The sequence below is a fragment of the Fomitopsis serialis genome, assembly GCF_022376445.1.
Source record: "Fomitopsis serialis strain Sig1Antser10 chromosome Unknown B0H18scaffold_143, whole genome shotgun sequence".
In the NCBI taxonomy this organism is placed as follows: domain Eukaryota; kingdom Fungi; phylum Basidiomycota; class Agaricomycetes; order Polyporales; family Fomitopsidaceae; genus Fomitopsis; species Fomitopsis serialis.
The window spans coordinates 13,330-39,990 of NW_025955103.1; the positions used below are offsets into that span (position 1 = coordinate 13,330).

Consider the following 26,661-nt stretch of genomic DNA (forward strand, 5'->3'; position numbering starts at 1 on the left):
GTTCACTGCCGCACGGGCGGCGCGACCTCCGGCAGGTTCGCGCCCATGTTGTCCGGGAGCGCCAGCGTCGGGTCCGTCTGGCTATTGAGACGACCACCAAAGAGCACAGTCCCGTTCTCCGCGCGGAACTGCTCGATGCGCTTCTCGACTTCTGGGCGGAAGTGACGCATGAGGCCTTGAATCGGCCATGCCGCGGCGTCGCCCAACGCACAGATCGTGCGGCCCTCGACCTGCTTGGTGAGCTCGAGCAGCATGTCAATCTCGCGCTGGTGACCCCGGCCCTCGACGAAGCGGTCCATCATGTTCATCATCCAGGTCGTGCCCTCTCGGCAGGGCGTACACTGCCCGCAGGACTCGTGTTTGTAAAACTAGGGACAATGCTGGATCAACCGAAGAAGATAACGCAGAAGAAGGTACTTACGTGAGCGAAGCGTGCAATCGCCTTGACAATGTCAGTGCTCTTGTTCATCACAATGACCGCACCCGTTCCGAGGCCCGATTGTAGGTCCTTGAGCGAGTCGTAGTCCATCCTGACGTACAACATGAGTCTCCGGCTGGACTCAAGTTCACATGTCAACTCACAGTGCCTCCTCGCACTGCTTGATAGGCAGAACAGGGACGGAGCTGCCGCCAGGAATAATTCCGAGAAGGTTGTCCCACCCGCCAATCACGCCACCACAGTGCTTCTCGACGAGGTCCTTGAGCGGGATACTCATCTCCTCTTCAACCACACAAGGGTTGTTCACATGCCCGCTGATGCAGAACAGCTTCGTGCCCTGGTTCCGTGGGCGGCCAAAGCCCGCAAACCACGCTGATCCGCGCCTGCAGATAGTTGGCGCCACCGCGACGGTCTCGACGTTCGCCACAGTGGTCGGACAGCCAAACAAGCCGACGTCCGCAGGGAAAGGCGGCTTGAGGCGCGGCTTGCCTTGCTTGCCCTCGATCGACTCAATGAGCGCCGTCTCCTCACCGCAAATGTAAGCACCCGCGCCACGGTGCAGGTACACGTCGAAAGCATATCCACTTCCGCAGGCGTTCTTGCCGAGAAGGCCCGCGGCATACGCCTCGCTGATGGCCTGCTGTACGTGAGACGCCTCTTGGAAGAACTCGCCACGGATGTAGATGTACGCCGCGGTCGCGTTCATCGCACGGCCAGCTACGAGACAGCCCTCGATGAGCTTGTGTGGGTCACCGCGCAAGATCTCTCTGTCCTTGCATGTCCCCGGCTCTCCTTCATCAGCGTTGACGACGAGGTAGCGGGGTCTAGCAGAGGTCAGCTTGATCTATAAGCAGGGACATAGGGAACGGACCGTGGATCTTTCTCCCATCCAGGCTTGTTCATGAAACTCCATTTCAATCCACTGGGGAACCCAGCCCCTCCACGACCCCTGAGACCGGAGTCCTTGATGGTCTGGATAATCCACGAGTCACCCTTCAGAACGATATCCTTCGTTTTGTGCCAGTCACCCCGAGCCTGGATAGAATGGGGTTAACAGAGGGGTAGCCGGGCAGATTTGAACGACCTCACCTGTGCGCCCTTCAATCCGTGATCATGTCTGCAGTTCGCATTAGTGAAAATGCGGTCTTGGTCCTTCAGGCCCCCGTATCGCCTCGGCGGGGGGTCCTGCACCGTAGCGAACGACCGCCGCAAGTTGAGCTTCGCCCGGAAGGGCCTCGCTATTTCTGTGAAAGACATTGAAAATAATGTTAACACTGATTGCATGCGGTCAGAAATGGAGGAGACAGCGACGCACGCGAGGAGGACGATGCTCTGAGCATCGTCGTGGTCGATGAGCAAAGGGTGTCTGGCGATTGGCCCAGCCGCCGCCGTATGACGGGCCAGCGACCGCGAGCGCTTACTGATCGTACCCGGGCAACCCCGAGTTCCGCCACCCTATTTTCCCGGCACGTGCGATTCCCGACGCGCGACCGGCCCGGGCAACGCGTCGACATGGTCCGGTCGAGTCGTCGAATTGGAATCTCCAGTCAAGCAAGTCTGCAAGTTGACTCTGACCGGAACGATTGCTGTGTCGCCTGCCTGATTGCCCAGTTGTAAGTAATTGATCTATAGCAGTATATAGATATGATGGATCTTCATGCCGATTGATCATATATCTGCGTTCGATGAATAGTTCGAGTCGCTGTAAGCTGGTGTACAAACTCTTCCATTTGACACCTGGCATTGTACATGTGGTGACACTGCAAGACATGTATTTGGTGGGGAATAATCAGGTCATTTTCATTCGTATGCTGCTGATACCCAAGATATGTTCGTATGACATTCTCGCGCGAACTCATATGCGCAGCGGCTTCATGCCGCATCGCGTGGAGACCATGAAGGATTGTTCACAGCGATCGGTCCTACGCCTCCTTCGATCACATCGTCGACGACGAGGTCGAGAGTGGGAGCCACAGCCTCGTCCTCCAATGCCCACAACGCGACAGCAATAGTGCTAATCGCAACGGTCAACAACGTCCTATGAAAGCTGCGGCGCACTTACTTCGTCCCTTGGTAGTTCAGAATGCCCTGAGGGACCGGGTACTTCGTCTGGGGCCCGATGTTGGCAACGCGCTGCCAATGATATTGAGACAACGCATGACTCGGCTATTCATCCGGACTTACCTTGCCGTAGTTCCACCCATTGACAAACAGGAGCGCCCGGTACGTTTGATTAGTGGTGTCGAACTGGAACGAGATCAACGTGTCCGTCTCCTCGGGAATGGAGAGGTCGAACGTCGTGACGAAGAAGCCGACACCTGGCCCGCTAGACGGGAGGCCCTCGGACAAGTTCCGCGCGGTCCAGTCGGACGTGTCATATCCTGGGAGGTGCCAGCCCTGGCGTTCGCCGTACAAGCCGCCCTCGTTGAGCACTCCACGGAGTTTGTCCGGATAGCTGCGAGAGTGGTCAGTTGACGAGTCATCAGGAACATCAAGGCACTCACTCTGTGTAACCACCGAGCTTGCCCTGAACGCGCCATTCGGTGAAGTTTCCGGCGTTGAGCTGGTAGCCAGGGATACCGCGGGGCGACTTTTCTGCGTAACAAAAGAGATTTTAGGTTCACATCGACACCAGCGACCAGGCGAATAGATGAAACACCATTAGGGGACTCATCGTTGCCTGATCCATCCTGCGTGCATTCTCAGTTCGTTGATATTCCAGAACACTCTCCCTCACTCACCTGTATGACAGTGATCACATTGTCCTGCCCGATGAGCACGGAACCCGCCGGGAAGGCATAGACTTGAGTCGTCTGTTCATTTGGTATGCTCCATGTTGAGTCGAGGAACTGGCCGTTCAACCAGACAGATCCGGCGAAACCTGTAGGTATTATTTCAGCGTGCGATGCGTTCCGGATAATCTGAACCATCACCTTGTCCACCATTGATGGTGAGGTTGACGGACTTCGACGACTCGGTGCCGTTGAAATGGCCCCGCCAGAGAACAATGTTCTCACAGCTGCAAACAGAGGTGCGTCAGCGTCCACCATGCAGCCTTCATGATTGACTCACAAGCCGTAGTCACAGCCTAATAATGCGCGATCAGCACGGTTTGGTCTGGTATGAACTTCTAGCGCTCACCAAACAGTATCCGACCGTCACCGTACAGGTAACCCGGGATGTTCGTCGTCGTGTGGTTCGCAACCGTCCACTCCGCGTCCGAGTAGTTGGCAGACACCTCCGGCAGGCTGTCTGCGTACTTCCACCCTGTCAAGGCGGGCACGCTGATCGAGCTCAACGAAGTGCTTGTTTGGAGATAACCGCTCAGTATACCACCCGTCGACGTCAGCGAAGCCGTCTGGACCTCAGCACCGTTCCAGGTCACAGACGTCACGTCCTCCGGTGCCACGACCGTGAGCATCACGCTCTGGTTCAGGTCGCCCCGGAGAGCAAGTTGTCCCGCGGAAATGCTGGCGTTGCGGACGAGGTATGGCCCACCGACGAGCACGGACTCGTTCGACCCGAATTGCCAGTAGTTGTTGAATGTAGCGGCGGTTGCAGACGGAATGACGGGTGCCCAGAATGTAGCGGCGGTAACGGAGTCAGCGTATAGCACGAGCTGTGAGGCGGACTCGAAGACAGTCACTACGCCCTGAATGCCCGACAGCAGCGTGACCGTAACGGGGCCAGTGCTGGCGTCCCCGGAGAACGACGCTTCGGACGCATTCGCGCGTGTGCCGTTGCCAGACAGTGTCAGGGCCACCTCGCTTTCCTGATTGGGGTCGCCGTACAAGAACAGGACATCGCGACTGCCGATGGTGCTGGCATACAAGATGCTGGCCGTCGAGTAGAGCACCTGCGAGTCGGCACCGTATGAGTAGTCTGTCACGATGATCTTGCTCTGCCTGCCGTCGAGCGCAATGGACGAGATCGTTTGCGGAATAGACAGCGTCCCGGCAGATGTAGGGGCGGAGATACGGAATGTGACGTTCGCGCTAAACCAGATTCAGCAACCTGCAGCGTTTGGCAGACACCGAATGCTTACAGAGAGCTGGAGTTATCCTGGCGCGCGATGAAGAACCCTGACCCCGTATCGGGGTTGCGCAGGTAGGTCACATAGACCCCTGTCCCGTTGACGGTCACATCGGGAATCGTCGTACTCGTATCGCCCACCCAGTCGGTCTTGTAGAACTCGGGCGAGCTTCGCAGGAAGAGCCCTTGTCGCTTGAGTTCATCGTACTTGTCCGACAGGGCCCGGTTCTCGCGAATAGGAGAACCGTAGTCGTAGCTAGACGGACGAGCCTGTCAGTCATGGTTCTATCTAGTCCATCGTCTGCACCGTACCTTGTGTAAACTCCTGGGTAAGGCAACCCCGCCCAGCTTGTTCCACTGTGGTTATTAGTGTCAGTAAGGGAGTCGTGGGTCGATAGCTCGGATGAATACCGACCCGTAGATCATATAGAACGAGATGAGTTTCACGTTAGACGCCCAGTTTTGCTTGTAGAACACGTCCATGAAGTCGGGGCCCGTCAACGTCTCGCACGCATTATATCCAGGTCCACCCCACGGGTCAAAGGAGCCACCTATTGCATGCAAAATGTCAGGACTAACATACGTTAAGGAGAGACCTGACGCACCTTGGAACTCAGGCATATACCAAGGCTCGCCGGGGTTAGTCGTCTCGTGGTATGAATGGTAGTTAGTTACAACGGGGCTCCAAACGTAAGGGTTTGAACAATCGAAGCCTTGAGGATATGAATCCTACGAATGTGCAGTGTGTGAGCGCAAGCAAGCAATCGCCCACTCAGCCGAGCATACCAGTCCGTAAATGTTGACCGCGCCAGTTCCGTTCACGAAGTTCTTCCCTTCTCCAGGGTCGTTGTAGGTCCTGATACCACAGTGAGATATTATAACCACAGAAAATCGCATGCGAGTTGGCTCACAAAGGGATGACGATACCAGCATCGCGGTAAGCGGACTCCAGCTCTTCGAAGTAGACACCCGTTTCCGGCGATTGATAATATTCATTGTCTAGCGAGAATTCAGTGTTCTACGCCTCACATCCCCGCAGAAATAAGCCTCACCGACTTGGATCACTGAGCGACATTCAGCACACTGTTTTGTCATGGAAGCATGCTTACAGACTCACCCAGGATCGGGCCACCATCGGTAACTTCGTTGCCAATGACGCTAGCAGCGACTTCTCCGATGTAAGGCGTCCACGCATCGTAGTAGTCCGTAGCGTTTGTTCGCAGCGTTCCGGCCACCTCGCTGGTCGCCCAGAGAGCGATACCTCCAGCAGTGGTTTCCGCGTTGATCTACAGCAAGTTAGCTTGAGCATACCAGTGTGTGCGTCATTGCTCACGTATGGGCCTATACAACGAGACGTCAGAGAAATTATACACATAAGTTGATCACAATACGTACCAGGTCGAAGAGTGATGAAGAGACCCGCTTGCTTGGCAGCATCGTAGATGGGTTGCAAAGCTCGCCAATCATCAAAGTCGAGCACCCCAGGAGCAGGATTCGTCAATGCCCCTGGACAGCGAAACGATGTGAGCTAACACCCATCTTGGCAGCCACATACAATCAAGACGTACAATGTATATACACACTGGCACCATTCAGCCCTGCTGCCGCCATTTTCTGGAAGATGTCGAGCCACAAGTCGGGCACCGGAAGACGCCAGGTATGGAATTCCCCAAAGCTGTGACCAAATGTCAGCATGAGTACCCACTGATCATGTCGCGACTCACTAAAGGAACATGCGCTGATCGTTGAGGAAGACTGTGTAGTTGTCCCATTGTACGGCGTCGGTGTAGTTGTCAGACTGGCGCGGAGGGTCTGCGCGAGCGACGATATCCTGGAAGACCTCAGCATCGCGCAGCTCCACTGCACTCGAGCTCTTAGTCAAAGGCCCGGTCAAAACAACTAGCACGAGCGATAGCAATGCGGGCAAAGCCCACGATGAGAGCCGTTGCCACAGCATTCTGGCGGGTGTCCGGTCCTCGCCTCCCGTAGGTAGCTTGTTTTTATGGTGTTCCCACTTGATCTGGTCATCTACATATGACGGCAACGCATGCTTCCGGGAGAACCGTGGGGTCATCGTTGGCAGCGGTCCGGAATGTGCCCAGCCTAGTACCGCGGCGAATGATTTCAACGTCGTTCAGTGGCTCGACATACAAGTTCGTGGTAAGTCGCCGCACCTTGAACCTGGTCAGTTTCCCAATGAACTATGGCCTAGCCTGTCAGTACTCAGTCGCGAATTCAGATGTCAATAGAAACAGATAGCCTCATCGCAGCCAAGCTGGGAGCGTGGGCTTTCTGAGATGAGGATCGCGCGTCCGACGGAGCGGACGGTGCTTGGGCGGTCCATGATGCATTTCGGGCGAGATGGCTTCCAACAACAGAAGCCGCCGGCAACACGTCCCCGCATGTGATGCCGCGCCTGACCGACCTGACCGGTGACCGGTGACCACTGCCTGATCCTCCTCACTGAGTACTGTTCATACTTAAATAATCTGCATTCTGACATCCTGACATATCACGCCAACAGCGGACCGCGTCGTAAACCGTTTAGGACGAATGCTGCAGGGATTCATGGCAGTCAAACGACACGTCAAGTGACACGACAATGCCGCTCAAAGGCGCAAGGACTTCCTAAGTAAAAGATGGCACTACTCGGAGGCGCGCTGAATGGTTCGACTACCTTCCTATATCTGCCAATATCTGTGAAGTAGCTCAGTGCCCCCAAATAAACAGGCTGACGTACCGAACGAGAACCCGAGACAGATGCAGTCGACGGTGAACTAGCAAATTCAATGAGAATAATACCACGTCCTGGTCAGATGACAGGCGGCAACAGTCACGGTGTTTCCGCTAGTCTCTGTACATGCGAACGAGATTAACTTTGAGGCTCACTCGTTGGGAAAATCTTGCCAAAGAGCTTGCACGGGCTACCATTATCCAGTAAACTTCCCTCAGTCGGCTCCACCATTCAGTGTAGCCCATCAACCACACAACATGTCTAGACATGCCGAGTCTGATGCATGATGCCTAGCAGCCCAGTCGTACTATGTATGCGCGATGAGCGTCCTTCAAGTTCACTGGCACTTTCCGAATCAACGAGAAACACGCGAAGCGGCCACTCACAAAGCGACCCCGGGCCTGCGGCTCTGGGCTCCGGCTCCCACAGACGTGAGTGTACGAATCAAGTGTCCAAAGCACGAGTGATGTCCGGATTCCGGAGTGACTGACCACGAGTGCATGCCATTGAGACCTGGATCAGGGACTTAAGTTTAGCAGCGACGGCGAGTCGTACTTGGCGAATAGCTATGGCTAGGTGAGTCGAAGACAAGGAGGCATACCAGTCAGATCGATTCGAGAACGCAGTCTACGACTGCACATTTCTTCTCCTCCAGGACCACTCTGATCGCCTCCGAGAAGGCGACGGGTAGATCCGACGCACCCTCAACCCGACGGCCCCAGGCGTCCCCAGCAGCAACAGCGATCTGGGAATAATTCGGCGGCTTCGGCCCAAAGCTTGTGGTAAGACGCTGGCCTGAAGCCTTCGCGCCGTGTCCTCGTGGGTGAACGACTGTCATTGACCGTCCAGGAGACTAGCATGGAGCGTTAGCCAGTGCAACTCACGCAACATGGGTTCGACGCACCAGCCATCCGCCATTGTTCAGCACGATCGTCAAGAACGGCTGGTGCATAGTCAGGTAAGCAGCGACGTGCTCGCACATCAAGAGGCACGTACCGTCTCGTACCGGCTTGCGATCCAGTACGCAGTACTCGGTGCCCCAAACAAGAAGTCCCCGTCGCCTACAATTGCGACGATGATGTCATATTGCTTCTGAGCAACGACACTCCCCATGTGCGCACCAATCGCCCCGCCGAGAGCGTATCCAAGGCTGGACCCTCCTGACATGAGCATGCTGCCGGGGGCGTTGGGCTGAATATGGTTCCAGATGAAGCCAGCGTTGCTGATCCCTTCATTCAACCATAGGACGGTTTGGCCTTTGCTAGGCGTATGTTCGTGTACCGCAGACCGAAGCGCGCCCAGGAGGTAGGGAATTGTCGGCAGCGTCGTACCAGGGGTAAGAGCCCGTTCAGCAGTATCGAGGTCGGTGGTCCAGGCGGTATGCAACGATTCCAAGCGTTGTGCGCGCCCAGCGACTATCGCACGCGAAGGCTCGTCAAGCTTCCGCCCAGCAGCCTCCAGGAGCTGCCCGAGCGCTACCTCCGCATCCGTCTTACAGACCATCTCCGCGTCGACGTGGGTGTATCCCACGCTCTGCTTCAGCGGATCCGCGTCGATGACAAACACGCGTGCGCCACGTTTAGGTCGCGTACCCGTGACGGGCATCCATGGGATATCCGCTTCCAGGATTACGACGACATCGGCGTCCTTGAGAAAGGCGGTGCGGCCGTCCCACGAAGAGCCGACCAAGAAGGGGTGCGAGTGCGGGATGCAGAGGGCGGAAGGGCATGACGTGACGATCGCGACGGATAGCGTGTTTGAGAGGGAGGAGAGGAGGGGTACTGCGTTGGGATTGCGTCCGACGTTCCCTGTGATGATGAGAGGGAATTCGGCATGTATGAGAGCAGACACAATGGTGTCGACAGCTGACGGCGCGAGACCAGGTGGTGTGATGGGCGGCCAGCTAGCGACATCGACGCCTTGCTGTACAATGGAGGCATCGAGTTCTTCCTCCAGTGTTTCACGTCTCGCCCAAAGATATACAGGGCCCTTTGGATCACTCTGCGCACTATCAGTATTCACGTATCGTTAACGTACTACATTGATGCTTAATCAGAGGTCGGCACGTACAACTGCAAAGCCCGCATAATTGTCTTCGCAGCGCTAACACCGCTGGATATTTGGGCGGTATATCGCATGTATTGTCGTACGATAGCAGCCTGATCCGGGATATCTAGAACGTTGAACGTGACTCAGAGACTCAAGACGCAGCTCATAGATGGAAGTTCCAACCTTGGATCCACAACGGCCACTCAGTACGTGAGCCTTTTAGTTCGCCCTCTATGGTGAATGGTGATGCTCCTGCGAATATCAGCACTGGTGTCTGACCACGATCGACATTGTGTACAGCACTGGCCAACGCCTGTCGAGATAGGAATTCTATTAGTCACAATTGCAGATTCAGGGGTAGTTCGACCCCTCGATCGAGAAGGCTCGATCGGACGGATGCAGCTCGACACGGTCAACGCGTCAACGAAGAGTCATATGGACCCACATTGCACTCGTGGTCCACTGTGTCGAATAGGCTAGCCATATTCCCAAGTCGTCAGAGACAGGAGGAGATACCTCACCTGTGTCCCTACGTCCACGTGTACAATCACTGCAGCTGGCAGCCCTGCGACTTGCGAATACCCATGCGCTGCGCAAAGCGCAACCATCTCGTTCGGGCATGTTACTATCTCCAACAAGCTCTTTCCTTCCTCCACGCGCTGCCTTTCGAGGTCCTCGAGTAACGCCGAGTGGTCGCTTCCCCAGTTGACAAATGCATGTGTGACACCTGCGTCGGCCAGGGTCTTCCAGAATACAGTTGCGGTGTTGTACATCGCCAGGCAGATCGGAAGAGACGTCGAGCTATCTGGAGGATTGTGTGGTGGGCGACCATGGCACGTATCGATAGCATTGCTTTTGAGTCTCTGACCTGCGTGTCCGGACGATTGGCTTCTACTGTCTGATGGGAGCGGTCATAAGCCCCCCGTTTGCTTCTAGTGTTGATGCAATTACGTTCAGCAGATGGGACAGAATGTCATACGGCAAGACGCCCCTACCGATTGCCTCGTGGGCGGTTGCAAGCACCATGATAGTCCTCCAGGCGCAGAGTCCTCCAAGCGCACGGCCGAAGTTTGTACGACTTGCTAGCAGCATCCTCGACGCTCGTTGCCCAACCGCGCGAACAACTTGGCATTTTGTATGCCAGAAATTCCCTGAACTGGCCAGTGCGATGAAGACTTATATAGACCAACAAGGGGCTGTGACTCCCATGTCTTCGCCCCCTCGTCGGACGTCAGCATCAGGCATTCCGCATACGTGGAGAAGTTCCGGAGGTAGCAGTCAGGCTTCACGGAGTCTTGAAAGACTTGGGCAGCACAGAGTCAAGTGCTCATAACATAGTGTACGCTATCCAGACATGACAGAAGCGACTGAAAAGCTGAGAAGGTTGATTTGGGCATGATGCAGCATGGATGGGCAGACCAAAAGCGGTCGAGAATAAGCGCCACGTTCAAGGCAAGCGCAGTAAGCGCCCGTTCATGTTCAAGTTGGAACGTTGACGTCGAGTCTTGGTCGAGTCGGTCGACTGTCGACTGTCGACCATGCTCGAGTGCGCGTCCAGGTCCATGTCGTCCGTCCTGTGTACCGATCTTGGTGTGGAAGTTCAAACGTTCACCGCTCACCGCTCACCTAACTCAATGATCGATCGTGGAGCTAACTTATGAACATGGGTTCCTCGCCCTCATACAAGTACACCGACGTTCAAGCAACCTCAAGCTCAAGGAGTCTGATGTAGGAGGCCCGATGAGTTGTCGCGAGTATTCACCCCACTGTACGTTGTTATCTACTTACGGGTGACCGTTACAGTCATTGCCAGTCAATTATCAAGTACTGCGAACATTTCGATTCCGGGACCCGACCTACCATGGCGACCTGTTATGCGACTTATATCTAACTGTGAGGACACTTTAGGCTACCGTCCGTGCGCTGTGTTTTCAGGTGACGTGCGCTTTCTTGAGCATTCAGTATCACCGAGTTACGCTGATCAGTAGGATGTGACTGCCTTGTCGACTAGCCTCACTTGCGTCGTCGTGACAATGTCCGGTGACTGGTTGACGCGTCGACTTGAATTGACGACTCTGACTCGAACGGTCGTAGTCTCGCCAGAACTTTCTCCTTTTGTGTCCACGATCTCCTCCTGTGGCTAGGTTGCATGCGCTAGAATAAATATGCCATGAGTGTGTTGATGACCGACAGAATATCGGCAATTGCGTGAGGTCCAACTCTCCCACAATGCTGCATACTTTGGCTGTGCATACTGCGATGGAACGGAAGAAGTATGGTGCTGAACATCTTCATCATGAAATATGCATGATGTTGCTGCAAGCGATGGACCTCGTTTCTCTGTACTTCAAGGTGCGAGAGTTCGTGTAGTTCGTGTAGTCGTATTGAATGCTCATCCTGATTTATGAACAGACTCCGATTTGAGGGTGTTCCTGTAAGGCCTTCTCCCCGAGAGGCTGTACCGGACCCGAGCGGCTGGATGCTTACTTACCGCGGGCAAGGCCAATGGTCCTATTGCACCAGCTATTGACTCGGCATGTAACGCCATTCGCCGGCAACATATTCCTGGGTGCCGTACCTCGTGGCCAGTAATCGGGAGGTAATACGGTGAGCCGTCTTTCACATTGGGAAACTCGTTTTGTGCTGAAAGCCTTCACGTTCAATGATCAGAGTCATCCTGACCAGCTTCGCGAAGGTCAGCACTGTGCGTCCTTGCACGAGCCCAGGACACTTATGCATGCCAAAACACGTTCTCATTCATTGAAATTTTTGGCTCGACAAACGTGGACAGGGTGCAGTCACACTGCGCATTCTACGAGGCGGTGACGACAGGCAATTTGGAAGCGGCCTCGTTCGCGATGGGCCCTCCGGATGAATACCACACGGGAAGAACATCTGGAAACCTGTCTCTTTTCATAGTTCTGCATCCGCACATCCAACCTTCAGCTGAAGTTTGCAACTAGACCTACGACTCACAGCCTACCTGAGGAGGTACTGCTTCATTAATTCATGTGTACGCGCTCTCATCGCCGGAACTGTAAGCTGTCTGTTTCTCGCACACAGCATTTTACAGCTAAGTACGTCGCCTCACGTAATCAAATGGAGCCGGCGGGACAGCAATAGAGAACAAGTAAGTCTCTTCAGCACTCCGACCTTCCATTCGCTCACCACATCGCCCAGACGCACACTTCCAGAGGCCCCCGGAGATATCTCGGGCTGCTTCCTACTACTCAGTGTGCCGACGCATTGGATGCAAGCTTATACGGCTGTCCTGCCGTTAATTAATAACCTAGTCCGACGATCAAGCTTCACATGTCAGCCTCCTTCTCCGCATACTGGGTAGGACCGACGTGACCCTCAGTACTGACTCCTTGTATGCGCCTGCAACAATCCAGCCTCTTCTGGAACTCTTCGAGTGCTATATCGCGTACAGCATTCATAGACACTCCCACCACTTGGCCCTGCAATGACTCGCGGAGCGGTCGCATGTCCAAGAACGTGCTCCCGGGAGTACTATACAGACTCGCGGCGGAACGTTCCTGACGGTATAAAAGGAGCTCAGAGTCTGCGACTTACAGCCAGTCTCCTCGGACAACAGCAAGACTTCACCGAAAATGCAGCTCCGTACTCCATTCGTCCTCGCAGCCGTTGCGCTCGGTGCCCGTGCCGCGACTGTCTTGACGGGTCAGTACTCCTGCGCCACCTCGGGCAACTACGAGCTCTGCAACGACCAGTGGGGCTCCGGTAAGCATGTATACCATGGCGTGAATCCGTCGCGAAACTCAATGTTGTGTTGACTCAGGCGACGGTACCGGCTCGCAGAACTCCACTTTGGAGAGCACCAGTGGGAACAGCATCACCTGGTCCACGACCTACACCTGGGCGGACAACGAGAACGACGTCAAGACTTGTCAGTGGGCTCTCTTCCGCACGACCTGCCATGTGTTGTTACTCACACGTTGTGGTAGACGCCAATGTCCAGCCGACGTCCGGTGTCAGTGGCGTAACTGTAAGTCGAGATCATGCGACTGCCTCTAAATTATCACTGACTCTGTCCGCATTGCAGCTGGCGGATATTACTTCCGCTCCCACCACCTACAACTGGGAGTACACGTCTCAGTCTTCCGGCCTAAGGGCCGACGTCTCGTGAGTGAATCGACAATAAAAATAGATAATTCAGTCTCAACCTGCTCCTTTTAGGTACGACATCTGGACTGGAACCTCCGCTGGGGACCCGGCCTCCAGCACTTCTAGCTACGAGATGTACGTTTTGAAACTGCACCAGCTCAACTATAGCTGACACTCTCGTTACGACGCGTTATCTCAGCATGATCTGGCTCTCTGGCGAGGGGGGGTGCGTGCATTTGCAATTTTAGGGAAACTCTTCCTGATCGATCTGGTCTTCAGCATTGAACCTGTCGGTTCCCAAATCGACTCCGGCATCACAGTCGCTGGCAACACCTGGAACCTCTGGTCCGGCCCCAACTCCAACTGGCAGACCATCTCGTTCGTCTCCGCGAACGGCAACATCAACAGTTTCACCGCGGACATCAACGACTTCTTCCGTACGTCTTGATTTCCGATACGTCCACCGCACTGGCTCTGACCTGATTCTCCCGCCTCCCGCAGAGTACCTCGAGGAGAACCAGGGAGTGGACACTTCCCAGGTATGTCACTCGTGCAAAACGTTGAAAAGGGAGTTGAAGACGTTGATTTTGTTGTACAGGTCCTGCAGGCCATTCAGGCCGGAACCGAGGCATTCACCGGTACCGCGACGCTCACGGTCTCCGACTTCAGCGTCACTGTTAACACGTAAGAGCGGTCTCGCGCGCAGAAGCATAATGTCTGGGGTGGTGTGTCAATATCACAGGGGAGTGTTCGTGCGATAGTGTCGCTGTCGTAGTGTCATTCCGCCTGCTGAATAGAACCATCCGTATCGTTGACTATGAATCTAACCAACCGGACCCGACCAACTCTTAGTGCGCCACTACAACAAAATGTGAATAAATGATGCATAAGGATATGACGCACGATACAGGTATAAATAGAGGATGCAGTACAACACCGATTCAGGATCCGGTGACGACGAAGACGAAGTACTAGTACCAGCGTCCGGGGTATACAACATACTGAAAGATCGTAAGGCCACAAGCCGGCAAGGAGTCGTGTCGTAGTCGTTCAATAGGTCGTTCATACATAAAGGAACAATAAGTTATACGGGCTTTGTACAGATTAGTCCACGTTGTTAGCTGTTGAACGTTCAAAATTCGACTCACCAGAGAAAGATGTATACTCCTCTCAAACCATCGTCGCAGAGTTCCCGGTTTCCAGATGGACCTCGAAGGTGCTGATATCTGAACTCTCTTGCCACGGTGCCTTGTGAGGAGCCATCGGCGACCGAGTCATCGAATCGGCGAAGGCACGAGTTTGTTCCGTAGAGACACCTTTCCAAATGCGAATAATAATGAGATCAAACGTAAAGCCCGCAAGTTGCACGCTCTACAACCGACGCTTTCTCAGTACGAACGAAGTCAGAGGAGGCATGCTACGTACGATATCGGTTGAGGGATAGTATCCATTTGACTGGACCATCTCCATGATGACGCTGACCGCGACAGACAGCGTGTAAAGGAGGGCAGATTCAATGAAAATGCGGATCATTCCTTTGAGTCTGTCTCGTTTCCGCGAGCGTAATTTGAAGTACTCGGAGGTCAGCTTGCGTGTCTTCCAGAGCGGGTACACAATCATGCCTGCAATTCACAGCCTTGAGTCAACGCGCACTAGGGTAAAGAGTGATCCGTACCTGTGGTGACGACGTTCAAGGCTAGCGTTAACGAGAAATAGGCATACAGCCATGGGCGCATCTGTGTCGCCAAAGGGATTGACGTATACAGATGGAGGGTGCACAGATAAAAGACGTCCATGACAGCGCAGGCTGCCACGCCGAGCCAAATCAAAATCGGGAGCGCCACGACAGACCACCGCTGCGTGGAGACACTGTAGACGACCCAACAGCGGTATATCTGAACATACTCAGAATGACTCAGGCTCATGAAGATGAGCGGCATACCAAAGCAGCGTCGGAAATCAATGCACAAAGACGCGCCCAAACACTCTTGTAGAGGTCAGCTTTGCTAAACAGTCATGACGAGAACAGAATGTCACTCACTCGCATGACATTGACCCAATTAGAGAGCTTTTCGAATTCACCCTTTGGGCCGCCAGGGCCGGTGTACAAGATGAAGGCAATGATGTTGTGGTACAAGTTGAAGGACACATCGAGCGTCCCGACAATAAGGAGGGCAATGGCGATAGACATCCATGGCCATGATCTCGCTGACTTTGAGGCTTTTGAGCGATGGATCCAGGAGTACATGCAGATTGCGAACGTCACCACATGCATTCCGTACGCGATGCTTTCCGCGAAGAGGGCGACAAGCTGGGCCTCCGTGATGGGGAATGCGGGCGCCATCGTCGCGCACAGCGAGGGGCAGTGGAAAAGAGAGCCATAGATCTCAGCCACGCCCGTAGGTATTTGTATCGGCTGTGGCCCGCATCACGCGCGTCTCTGTCTCAGGGCGTCCGGACGAAATCATCATCACTGATCATGACAGCCCGAGATATTCAGTTATAACGGGACTAAGTCCTTGTGCCATGTCCCCCTCCGACTGCTCTGGACCCGTAATACCCACTCACTGACTGCGGTCCAGGCCAAGGGAATGGACCTGTCGCAATGAAGACAATGTTGGTCACCTATGCCACCAATGAGAGACACGAGAACGTGCCGCGCCGACACCGAATCAATTGAATAGCAAGTACTGCATTCGTGATCATATGAAACACTTGGTGATTTCCTGCAGCCTGGCTCCGAAAGCCTCAGGAGGCCTCAGCGGTATACGAGAGTACATAAGTAGTGAAGGGATTCGGAACGGCCGTTCCAAACTTCTTCCGAGCTTGCAATTAATCAAGGCTCAAAATACGGTGGCTCCAGCACCGCCACAACGAATTCATGCACCGTGACGATCATCTACAGTCATCCGCTAGCGAGGTCCGATAGACAGATGCGGCATACGTCCTCCATCAGCAAACGATGGTACGTATACGGCGCGGATGAAATCTTTGGCGTGAGCGACCTCGAGTTGTAGCACTGGATCGTTCTGGTGCGGCCCAACAGCACCAAGTCACGTTAGCAAGCAAGACGTCGATTTCAGCGCGGATGAGTCCTTGACGGTGTCTCATGCGGTCGCCAGGCCAATGGGTGGGTTCCTTTTCGTGAGCCTTGCGATCATGACATGCGTATAGTAGATCCACAGACGGATGCTCATCTCCGAGCACAGCCCCCACGTCAACGCAGATAGACAGGTGGTTCCAGGAACAGTCATGACATAGCGGGAATGAAGGTAGGCACGAAGCTAAAACAGTTCAGTGCAGCATTGATAAGAGCGCTAGTCTGTAGGGCTTCTATGTCGCTCGATCGGAGTCAGACATCGACATAGTTCGACGAGGACTGCGAATACCTGTTGCGGCCCCATTTATGAACCGCTTCATGCTCGGACTTTTCTTTTGGGCCGAGGGCTCGCGGGATCGAATCGCAACAGCCTTTACATCGCCAATGCAGACAACAGAAGTCCAAGACGGCGCATTTCACGCCGTGGCTATGAACCGCGGGGAGATGTCATCAACTCTGGCATCGAGACTCGACGGGCTCTGATCAGACATCTCAGTCGGGACTACATAGTGGCACATCGCATCGGCGAACATACCTGGCCTTCGCGACGCCCACCCTTCCAAACGAGTCGCCGCCATTGCAAGACCATGGCAGCATGCGCTCCCGGCTTGTACCTGCCACGGGCTCGAGACCCAGGTTCTCCATGCGTGTGGAGAGTGATGTGCTGTGCCAGTACTGAAGTTCGGACTGGCGCGTATGCGCAGAGGACTGGATCTGTTCGCCTGCAACGCCATTCCAGATGCGCGCGAGGACGAGATCGAAACATATTCCCGCGACCTGCACGCTCTGGCATCAGGATCAGTCATTAGCCTTGTAGAGCTCAAATGATCTCCTCACCGCATCGATCGCGAAGTAGTAGACGTTAAATTCCAGAAAGTCCGTGACAGTGACCGCGATGACCGTGAGCGTGTACATGAGGGCGGATTCCACGAGAATAGCGTTCACGACAGTGAAGGAAATTCGACTTGACCCCTGACCTGAGGTGAGAAGTGCTGGAGTCTGCCTATGTACGTCCCACAAACGCCAAACAGCAAGCCCTGCGCAAACAAATAAAGTAGCCATTCATATAAAGCCTGCTGTCCACCATTCGCGGTACGGTAGTCAATTGCTGGTGCGTCAAAAGATCGATGGTGATTCCGCATCGGACAGTGCAACGATGAGCTGATAGCAGACATACTAGCAGGCGTTAATGAATGTCAGTTCGGACACAGAGATTTAGATGTGTCCAGGTGCCTCCTTACCCGCAACCCATTGATCCAGCCGTTTTGAACTCTGTTTTAGAGCCGTCGGGTCCATGGCTGAGTATGAATGCCAGAATATTGTGACAGCAGACCAAACAGATGTGCGAAGTGCCTAGAACGAAAAATGGATACGGCCACAAATACCCAGGGCCAATAAGCGGATCCCGGAAGGGAGCGTCGAGAACGACGGGACCAGGTGCACACACATGCAGCGAACGCTACCAGATGAATGCCGTAAGCGATACTGGCAGTGAAGAGGGAAAACAACTGAGCCTCGGATGTTGAGAGTGTGCGCATGTCGAGACTAGGTCAAACGATTGCGTGTGAGGCAACGAAGGCAATACTGCCCAATAGCTCGTGCTTTATGGGACGAGGGACAACCGGCGACAAACCGAGATCGATGCATGCGTGAAACCGCAATCGCGTTTGTGGTCTGATATTCAGTCGCCGTAGGCTATCCAAGACAACTGGTGACTCGGCACCAATCCTCCTACCGAGCGTCCATGAAGTGACATCCGGCAACACGCTGAACTGCGGACCTCAGCTCCAAGGTGATGATTTGCTAGCCGTCCCGTAGCATCGTATGGTTAATTCGAGGTTTCAGCGGATGGAACGCCTGCGCCGCACACGCGAGTTGCCAACAGCAGCTATGCCGCAGCCCGGCTTCTGAAGGCGACGCGCTCACTGGCAATGTATAGTGAGGTACAAAAGCCCCATAAAACCTGTTGAACGTCCAAATTCATAGAGATGGAGCACATTAGGACACCTATAGACGAACATGACGATATTTTATGACTCACTATGAGGATCTGTACTAGGCTTCGCCGTGCTTCTCCGAGCGATACTGGAAGGAAGCATCTGCTTCTCGTGCCATATCTAGCTCAAAATAGGTTGCGGAACGCGTCCTGTGGCCCGTGGATAAGCCGTGTGAACTATGTGGAACTCGGAGACGATGCCATCCGGTGCTGCTCAAACTCCTTCGAGTCTTCTCTCCGAGATATAATAAATGTTTCAGAGCTCCTGGTTCCGGGCTATGTCCACTGAGGGGAATATCGCCGACCATTTGTTTATATCACCCAGAGACAGACGTATATTTGCAGCTCCAGCCTGGGTCAACATCAAGGCCCATTCCTGCGGGAATACCATCTAGAACTGCGCACCTAGGACCTGTTGTTGAAGGTCTTAATGCTTCGCAATCGGTCAGTCGCCTCGCAAGTTTGGTTTTGTACTTCACCGTCCCTGAGTCTTCTCACTTCAGCTCGTCAGGACGCGCTGGCTTCCGGGCTATGCGGCGTCGCGAGGGTACAGTGGCTGCCGAGACCGCACGCTAAGTTGGCGATCACTAGCACAACGGGCACAGACTCCTTCCCCAGAGTTGGCCGGAACTATGCTTCACTCGGACTTGAGCGCTTTAACAGAAGGTAGTTAAAGTGTGCGGTGACATTTGCTACAGCGACGGCAGGCCTCGGGCGACGAGAAACGAGAAACGAGCCAGACTCCTCGCTGTGAATCAAGGAGGCCCCGAACCTGGTCCGGGAGGAGGAGGGTCGTTTCGGGAATCCGTTGCTGGCCCTAGTCTCCGGCAAATGCCGTGAGGAACCATCAACCGTCCGGCGTCTTGAAGACCGTCTTGGCCACAACTTGACCACAACTGTGCAGAAGACCGACTGCAGCTGCCAGCAAACTACCGAACACGTCGTCTGTCGTGTCGTACTTCTATAGTAAGAGCAGTCGTCAAACAATATTAATCATTCCACCACCGCTTGCGAGCAGCAGACAGCACTGTCGCAAGTACTCACCGTTGGCGTCGTGACGCGAGACTTGTTTCGAATCAACTTCGTGTAAGTATGTATTAATTCATCCCATTCACAAGAAGACTGGAATTGAAGAATCTTGCCAAAGCCACTATTGGAACGCGGAGAACACTGAAACGTCGACGAAATAGGTCATCACCGACAACCTGTTAACTTCTACGCCCTTTTTTGCTTGAAGTGTCTTCTAGACCCGCATGCAGTTGGAAGGCGGAGCCTGCGACTTCAATACCACACATGCGGCCGTTGTGCCATAGACCTAAAACACTCGCACGACATTGCGATTAGGGAGACTGTCCATGAGACGGCATGTGGCAGTTTCCTGGACCCACAATTCACAGAGAACACCAAAATCGGACATTGCGTCTCATGCTAAATGGTCTTCACTTATCCGAGTCTCCCGCCCCGTCTTCTCCGCCCAGGGCCTTGATGGAATTCCGCAAATATCGAGATTGACGCGGATCACATCCCATTGCCAGCGGCTTATGGTTAAGCGAGCGGCTTTGATACATACATAAAGTACGGAGTCTACAAACCCCCATGCTCATTACCCCACCCGAGAACCTCCCACCATGTCCGTCAAGTACACCTCAGTGGAAGATATCCCACTGGTACGTGTCATTGGCACGATTGTTGTTGAATTGGCCTTACATTGTAGCAGATTTACCAGGACCTGCGGAGGGCATTCCGTACCGGGAAGACCAAATCCGTTGCCTTCCGCAAGCAACAGCTGTTGAATCTGTGTTATCTCGTTCAAGACAACTGGGAGCGCATCAAGGATGCTTTCATGTCCGACCTGGGACGTCCACGCGAGGAGTCCGAGTTGTACGTATTGTTAAGTGACCTCCGCCCATGTCTGCTGACGTCAACACCATAGGCTCGAGCTGAATGGCACGCTCATGGAACTGAAGGAGGCATACGACAACGTTGAGAAGTGGGCGTCCCCCGAGAAAGCCCCGTTCTCATGGCTGTGGTTCGCCATGTCTCCCGTGATGAGAAACGAGCCGAAAGGCGTCGTGCTACTGATCAGCCCTTCAATTACCCGCTGTACCTCCTTCTCTGCCCACTGGTGCGACTTTTTGGTTGGCTTCTTTTGAAGTAGCTCACCTTCTGGCCTCGTGTCCAGTCGGGCGCTATAGCCTCTGGGAATGCAGTGCTGATGAAGCCCTCGGAGCTCTCTCCGGCGATGGCTGCGTTGCTCACCGAGCTCATTCCGAAGTATCTTGACCCGGAAGTGTACCGAATCGTGAATGGTGGTATTCCGGAGACGACGAAGGTATGCTATGTATCGTATGCACATACCTGGCGTTGGTGCTAATGCTGAAGGTTCAGATCCTCGAACTCCCGTTCGACCACAGTAAGACGACTTGCCTCCATGTAAGACGCTTTCCTAAGCTCGTCCCTATTCATAGTTCTGTACACGGGAGGAGGTGGCGTTGCACGAGTCGTTCTCGCAGCGGCAGCGAAACACCTCACTCCGGTGACATTGGAGGTGAGTCCATTCTGCTACCGATAAGACTCAACATGGTTAACCCACCTTGGTCAGCTCGGAGGGAAATCGCCATGTGTTATCGACCCGCGGTGCGATGTCAAGACGGCGGCGAAGCGCATCATGTGGGGGAAGCTCATCAACGGTGGCCAGGTGCGTATCTCTAGATATCCCTATGTGGCAGCTGAATCTCATGGGTCGGAACGCGCAGCTCTGCCTGTCGCCGGACTACGTCCTCGTTCCGGAATGGTTCCAGGACACCTTCGTCGAGGCGCTCAAGAACGCATACTACGAGCTTCACCCGGTCGACCCCGAGGTGTCCGGGCAAGTCACGAGGATGGTGAACGAACGCCATGCGGCGCGGGTCAAGTCGCTCATCGACAATACGAAGGGCACCATCGTCTTTGGTGGCAAAGTCGATTTGCAGAGCAAATACGCAGCGCCGGCGCTGATCAAGGATGTCCGCGGAGACGACTCTTTGATGAGCGAGGAGCTCTTTGGACCATTCCTTCCGGTCGTACCTGTGAAGGATGTGGATGAGGCCATTGAGTTCATCAATGAACGGTGCGCACACCTCTATTGGCTCATTGCCCGTTCGCTCACTTGCGGTTCACATTCAATGCAGTGACCATCCATTGAACGTTTATGTCTTCACAAACGACGCGGTCTTCAAGGAGAAAGGTTTGTGCTCATCATCACCCGAGTAGGGCATATCGTCACCAGAGCTTCGTGCTAGTCTTCAGCAATACCCAGAGCGGAACGGCAGCCGCCAATGATACTATCTTGCATGTCATGGGTACATCTCTGTCATGCATACTCTTGTTCGCATACTCATCTTCTTGGCAGCGGAAGGAATGCCGTTCGGTGGTGTCGGAGCTAGTGGCAGTAAGTCTCAGTCACGTTTCGGTGTTCACTTTTGACGTCGTTCGCCCATAGCCGGTTACACAACGGGCAAGTATGTCTTCGACACGTTCACGCACAAGCGCTGCACAATGGATGCCCCGAACTGGCTGGATTCGGCGCTGATGGCGGCGCGCTACACCCCGTATAATGTAGGCCCACATGGATCTCTGCAGCTGTATTGCGCTCTGAAGGATCGTTGACATTGCAGAAGGGCGCGTTGCGCCGTCTCAACTGGCTCTTCTCGCGCTCGCTGCCTCCACGCGATGGAAGCATGCCGCTGGCGAAGAAGCTGTGCTACAGTGCTATCATTGCCCTGGCCGGCCTTTCTGCGCTGTGGTTGACGTTGACGGGCAAGTTGACCGCACGGCTGCCGTTACTGCTTTTGCAGAGATCGTGAGGCTTCGTGGTCGTGTTTCAGTTAGACACTTGGGTCCAGCCTCAGTAGAAGATAGTATATATGCACTAGATGCGGCCGCGGCCGATGATTTCACTCATTACTAGTTAACACTCGACGTCGACAATCATTCCAGGACATCCTTTCGTTTATGACACTGCTACCGTTCTCTACAACGTTACTAGTTTCCATTGCTGAACAAAAAGAGATACCTCTCTACTATTCATACAATACTGTCTGCCGATGCACCTCAGGCCTCATGATTCGCGACTTCCTGCATTTACTATGCAATCATATCCATAGTTCGTCCGCATAGATCTCACGCCCGCGATGCGCCGAGGGCATGGACCGGTAGACAGCATCTAACCTACATGGTATCCGAAAGGCCAAAGTCCTCGATGAAACTAAGTACGTCCCTCTCTGCCTCTTCCTCAAATGAAAGACACTATCCCGCGAGCACACCACGGGGCGAGTAGTCTATTAATAGTCATAACCGCTACCACGTCTTGCGACCTCTTCCGGCAAACGACCACCTGGACCACGCGCAGCGCGTCGAAGACGGGTCTTCCTATCACAGCATGCAAGGGGATCAGGTCGGCGGTGTCGAAAGCTCGTACGTTGGCGCTAGGCTTCCAGGATCCTGGATGATCGCCGCATTTGAGTACGATCCGTGTCAGTCGCGGACTACCGACACTTGCAAGGGCCCGGGTCAATTGCAGCACCGTCTCAATGTCCGTGAGGGAGCGATGCCCGCTGTATAGCTCGATCGTCTGTAAGGACGTGTTATGACGCAAGTCGAGATGAGCAACTAGGGACAGTCGGTTACCTCGTGTCAGAGAAGGGCGAATAGGGTGTGGGTTTTTGCTTACATTTTTTGTTCAACGCGACGAGCTCTCGGAAGTGTACCAAGGACGGTCCTATAGCTTGAAGCAACTCGTTCAGTACGGTCACATGCTTGTCTGCGACGCGCGTTTCCAGAGATTCAATGGACGTGTGTAGTGACGAATCGACAAGCCATTGAACGAGCGGGATGACGAGGGCTTTGTTCGAGACACTGATGCGGAGGTGCCGTAATTCGCAGCTAGTTGGGTGTTTGCTGCGGCGCAAGAGCACTGAATCGACTGGCGACGGAGAAGTGGCATGAGAAAAGCGCAGGTTGCCTTCGAATGCAACCCGGCGGAGCTGTGGGAAACCGCACAGGACACGAAACAGGACGCGATAGTTCTCGAGCACTACCCCGCAGAGCGTGAGATCAGTGACGTTCTTGCAAGCCCGGAGTGCGGCATAGAATGAGGTGTGAAGAGGGCAGGGAAGACATTGTCTGAGCGTGAGTTTCTGCAGGGAAGGCATCAATGATGCTAGGACGACGAGTGCAGATTCGAGAGTGCGTCCTGAATTGATCTCGGACGCTCCGTCCAAGTCGAGTGCCAGAGTTCCTACGAGGTTGTGTCTCACGCGCTCGTGCTTGAAAGCCGATTGAGCCATTGAGCTGACCGTGTTCAGAGCACCGATATCGACCTTCTCATATAACAGGTGAACGCTGTGCGGATACCACGTTCGCGAAACCATGGCGCAGATGTGTAGACTGTGTCGATCACAAGCGAGCCAGCCGATGATCTCGAGGTGTAGTTCCACAGGAATCCGCGCTGCTAGGATAGGCGAGAGAGGTTGGAGGCCGTCCACAGACATGCTACAGCGACCGCAGTTGAAGGATGGCCATAGCTGGACTATCCGCCGACACGAGCGTACAGCGTCCCTATTAGAATTGATAAGACTCATCGGACGCCGTAGCATGTCTAGAGGACGCATGATAACTCACCGACTCCTTGAACGTTTAGCGGCTGCTTCAGGGTCCCTCGAGGACTTGGATACGAGGCCCTCTGGGGTCATGGAGGCGTAAAACTGGAGTGATGGTGAATTGTAAGAGGCGAGCCATGTGATGGACCGTTACTTATCTGACTCGGGGCGTCCAGGAGAAAAGGCTATCATCCGCCATCTTTCGCACACATTGATCAACGTAAGACCAATTGTGCACTTGCTGCGACATAGACACCTAGATAGCCTAACGGCGTAGAGTCATCGAATATGCACAAGGATACATACTGTACGGCGTACCTCATGCGATCCTCGGAGAATATAGTCTTCACTACAGACTGTGTGGAGCTCTGAGAGTACTTACAAGTGGACGCTGCTTACGCAGGCTCGGACAATCTAGAGTTCAAGTTGGATTGAATGGGGATTACTGAAGTAACGCCCCACGTATCTTCACGTAAGCTGCATTGCCGCTTCATGACTTCGGGTGAATTCGAATTGAGACGCACAGCCATTGATCACGATCGCGTCCTGAATGAGATATTATGAGACTCAATAGGTCCACAAAGTGAAGATTGTCTGAAGACTCATCACGGCCGCGGCGACGTAGACCGATTTCTGTGAATGACGACAATTCTATGACTCTTCTGTAGATTGTCAATGTCCCAAGTCCTCAGGTCAGTGAGGTCTGCCCCTAGGCTTCTGGCGATCCCTGCTGTATGGCTGGCATGGTATGGGGGGCCGCTCCCCATCTACACGCGATACGCGCTAACGCGGCGACACAGGGCCACCATTGCGTTCATAGCGTTCCTCCTGTCGGAGGCATGGGCAAACATCAGAGACGTCTCTTCGGCGACGCCATCTTCGATCCACGTTAACGTCGCACTGTCCATGCTCGTCACGATAGAGCTCGTCGCTGGTTTGGTCCAAGCTGCCTATGTGATCCCGGCCTTCGAGGGACTGTCCAAGCCTGGGGATATGGTTGTTTGACGAGAATAGACCGGTCCCTGTCGTGTATACCTGTTTCCCGTTTGCTTCCTCCGTTGTTTTCCTTGTGTTCGTGCTGTGCCTGTTGTCCTTAGTCGTTCTGTCGATGTTGTCCAAATAGTTATGTACAATCTACTTACCTGACTCGCAAAATCTGATGAAGAGTGTACCTTTAGACTTTGAATCGCTCAGGAAGTCTCGTCAGTGGATACACAATCGCACCTGGAACTAAGCAATCCAAGTTCCCGTCTGACTGCAGACTGATCCGAGCTTATGCCATTGTGCCTATGATGCGGGGACAATGACAACAAGCCGTGAAAGGTGAACGGAAGGGGCCAACAGAGTAAGAGAAGACGGTGACTATGAGTGGAAAGGGAGAGTCCAACGCCAACACATCACAGAAACAGAACGATAGCCACGAAGCGAGCAGAGATGCAGATCGAAAGGAGAAATGTCCGAGGCAGTTGCGGGCGCGCGGTGCGTACGCACGAGGGCGTTGCGCGACCCAGACGGAGCGCGACCACCCACGCATTAAGGTTAGGGTTGTCATGGGAGGAGGTAATTCCACTCCGTCACCCAGCAACTACCTGCGCGACCAAATTCTCACAAGCCTGCGGGTGGCGATAGGTATCAGCAAGGGGAGGACGTACGTATTACTCTGGTTGAGCATGCGCTCGCCGTAGCCGGTAAGGTCCGTGATGCGCGCATTCACCGTCGTGCTCGTCACGTTTAATAGCGAGGCGATGAACGTTTGGTCCGTGCAGAATCCGCTTATGGCAACGGTGCCGTCGCTGGGCATGAAATAATCGCAGCACAAGAATTGTGAAGGTGTGAGCGCCGCGAGCGACACAAAAGGTAGTGGATGGGCAGACTGACCTTGTTCTGCATCTCGATCTTGATCGCGTTCGGCAGCGACTGTCAGACGGCGAGGTAATTATTCTCGATGTGGAGGGTGTAGAACCAGAGAGACGTGCCAACGACGAGAATGGCGGCGAGATCCAGGATGAGCATCCAGTTCGGCACGACGACGCCCGTGACAGGCGCCATGGGGAACAACATCGCGATAAACGAGACGATTCATGACGCGAGGAGGTCGACGCCCATGATCAACCCAGCTGCAGGGACCCCCTGTCGGTTCGACGTTTGAGACCTAGGAGTAGGCAGTCAACTCAACTGCTCAGTCACAGCGATGATGACGATTTCGCCATCAAGTCGGCCTGCGCTCGACAGTAGAGAAGACGATGGAGGCAACGGTGCGCAGCGGCGAAGAGGGGCATGTTCACGAAGGACCAGAAGCCCATAAATAATCTTGAACTGCTTAAACATCTTGGTGGGCTGCAGTGTTGAGTCTGCGTGCGGGCGCTCCCGAACAATAGGCCGATACGGACGTTGTGGGAGTAGTGAGGGCGGAGTACCGAATCAACTCAGGCGAAGAAGGAACGTAGGAAACAGGGAAAGGCTGCTCCAGAGAGAGGACGCGACAGAGGAGGTTGCAGTGGGCGAGGCGTTGATGCAGATGGATGGACAGGTCGATTCTGGCCG

At 54.2% G+C, this 26,661-nt stretch overlaps 10 protein-coding genes across 10 annotated transcripts; 3 read left to right on the plus strand and 7 right to left on the minus strand.

Moving 5' to 3' along the window:
• Positions 1-2: 2 nt before the first annotated feature.
• B0H18DRAFT_959473 (uncharacterized protein) lies at positions 3-1,953 on the minus strand (the record flags this gene model as incomplete). Its single annotated transcript, XM_048042819.1, has 6 exons — positions 3-341; positions 422-530; positions 583-1,263; positions 1,311-1,474; positions 1,529-1,683; positions 1,755-1,953. The coding sequence occupies 6 exons, from the start codon at positions 1,951-1,953 to the stop codon at positions 3-5; spliced, it is 1,647 nt and encodes a 548-aa protein (XP_047886929.1).
• A 55-nt stretch (positions 1,954-2,008) lies between these two features.
• B0H18DRAFT_1042764 (glycoside hydrolase superfamily) lies at positions 2,009-6,647 on the minus strand. Its single transcript, XM_048030639.1, has 21 exons — positions 6,196-6,647; positions 6,040-6,146; positions 5,867-5,977; positions 5,805-5,812; positions 5,589-5,757; positions 5,524-5,535; positions 5,383-5,470; positions 5,258-5,327; positions 5,077-5,200; positions 4,887-5,022; positions 4,784-4,828; positions 4,485-4,727; positions 3,581-4,434; positions 3,512-3,527; positions 3,373-3,458; positions 3,181-3,320; positions 3,099-3,129; positions 2,944-3,034; positions 2,624-2,894; positions 2,502-2,572; positions 2,009-2,453 (listed from the first exon to the last, which is right to left on the minus strand). Exons 1-21 carry the CDS (start codon positions 6,543-6,545, stop codon positions 2,312-2,314), a joined length of 3,165 nt encoding a protein of 1,054 aa, XP_047886930.1. The 5' UTR covers positions 6,546-6,647; the 3' UTR covers positions 2,009-2,311.
• Positions 6,648-7,019: 372 nt separating this feature from the next.
• B0H18DRAFT_1042775 (uncharacterized protein) lies at positions 7,020-7,773 on the plus strand (the record flags this gene model as incomplete). Its single annotated transcript, XM_048030640.1, has 3 exons — positions 7,020-7,139; positions 7,201-7,279; positions 7,349-7,773. A coding segment is annotated over exon 3 (196 nt), but the record flags the coding sequence as incomplete, so codon positions are not given.
• Positions 7,774-7,809: 36 nt separating this feature from the next.
• On the minus strand, positions 7,810-10,027 carry B0H18DRAFT_886266 (thiamine diphosphate-binding protein; the record flags this gene model as incomplete). Its single annotated transcript, XM_048041116.1, has 6 exons — positions 7,810-8,058; positions 8,110-8,148; positions 8,202-9,213; positions 9,276-9,378; positions 9,438-9,567; positions 9,776-10,027. The coding sequence occupies 6 exons, from the start codon at positions 10,025-10,027 to the stop codon at positions 7,810-7,812; spliced, it is 1,785 nt and encodes a 594-aa protein (XP_047886932.1).
• A 2,841-nt stretch (positions 10,028-12,868) lies between these two features.
• On the plus strand, positions 12,869-14,138 carry B0H18DRAFT_1142697 (endo-1,4-beta-D-glucanase; the record flags this gene model as incomplete). The annotated part of the gene is made up of 9 exons (XM_048035656.1): positions 12,869-12,998; positions 13,057-13,164; positions 13,223-13,263; positions 13,321-13,400; positions 13,455-13,517; positions 13,582-13,608; positions 13,662-13,819; positions 13,884-13,921; positions 13,981-14,138. The coding sequence occupies 9 exons, from the start codon at positions 12,869-12,871 to the stop codon at positions 14,068-14,070; spliced, it is 735 nt and encodes a 244-aa protein (XP_047886933.1). The 3' UTR covers positions 14,071-14,138.
• Positions 14,139-14,252: 114 nt separating this feature from the next.
• On the minus strand, positions 14,253-15,753 carry B0H18DRAFT_1042789 (uncharacterized protein). The gene is made up of 6 exons (XM_048030641.1): positions 15,424-15,753; positions 15,325-15,369; positions 15,058-15,277; positions 14,808-15,004; positions 14,531-14,753; positions 14,253-14,476 (listed from the first exon to the last, which is right to left on the minus strand). Exons 1-5 carry the CDS (start codon positions 15,724-15,726, stop codon positions 14,553-14,555), a joined length of 966 nt encoding a protein of 321 aa, XP_047886934.1. The 5' UTR covers positions 15,727-15,753; the 3' UTR covers positions 14,253-14,476; positions 14,531-14,552.
• Positions 15,754-16,737: 984 nt separating this feature from the next.
• On the minus strand, positions 16,738-17,650 carry B0H18DRAFT_109611 (uncharacterized protein). Its single transcript, XM_048032443.1, has 3 exons — positions 17,320-17,650; positions 17,018-17,268; positions 16,738-16,961 (listed from the first exon to the last, which is right to left on the minus strand). The coding sequence occupies exons 1-3, from the start codon at positions 17,542-17,544 to the stop codon at positions 16,910-16,912; spliced, it is 528 nt and encodes a 175-aa protein (XP_047886935.1). The 5' UTR covers positions 17,545-17,650; the 3' UTR covers positions 16,738-16,909.
• A 2,456-nt stretch (positions 17,651-20,106) lies between these two features.
• On the plus strand, positions 20,107-22,323 carry B0H18DRAFT_1125100 (NAD-dependent aldehyde dehydrogenase; the record flags this gene model as incomplete). The annotated part of the gene is made up of 13 exons (XM_048034962.1): positions 20,107-20,145; positions 20,196-20,359; positions 20,412-20,616; positions 20,661-20,810; positions 20,867-20,891; positions 20,947-21,026; positions 21,081-21,176; positions 21,235-21,587; positions 21,649-21,704; positions 21,760-21,819; positions 21,870-21,908; positions 21,960-22,075; positions 22,135-22,323. The coding sequence occupies 13 exons, from the start codon at positions 20,107-20,109 to the stop codon at positions 22,321-22,323; spliced, it is 1,572 nt and encodes a 523-aa protein (XP_047886936.1).
• Positions 22,324-22,589: 266 nt separating this feature from the next.
• On the minus strand, positions 22,590-24,081 carry B0H18DRAFT_109630 (uncharacterized protein). Its single transcript, XM_048032450.1, has 2 exons — positions 23,190-24,081; positions 22,590-23,128 (listed from the first exon to the last, which is right to left on the minus strand). The coding sequence occupies exons 1-2, from the start codon at positions 24,007-24,009 to the stop codon at positions 22,752-22,754; spliced, it is 1,197 nt and encodes a 398-aa protein (XP_047886937.1). The 5' UTR covers positions 24,010-24,081; the 3' UTR covers positions 22,590-22,751.
• Positions 24,082-24,608: 527 nt separating this feature from the next.
• On the minus strand, positions 24,609-26,371 carry B0H18DRAFT_109647 (uncharacterized protein). The gene is made up of 5 exons (XM_048032454.1): positions 26,094-26,371; positions 25,996-26,034; positions 25,770-25,910; positions 25,260-25,289; positions 24,609-25,201 (listed from the first exon to the last, which is right to left on the minus strand). Exons 1-5 carry the CDS (start codon positions 26,198-26,200, stop codon positions 24,901-24,903), a joined length of 618 nt encoding a protein of 205 aa, XP_047886938.1. The 5' UTR covers positions 26,201-26,371; the 3' UTR covers positions 24,609-24,900.
• Positions 26,372-26,661: the final 290 nt, after the last annotated feature.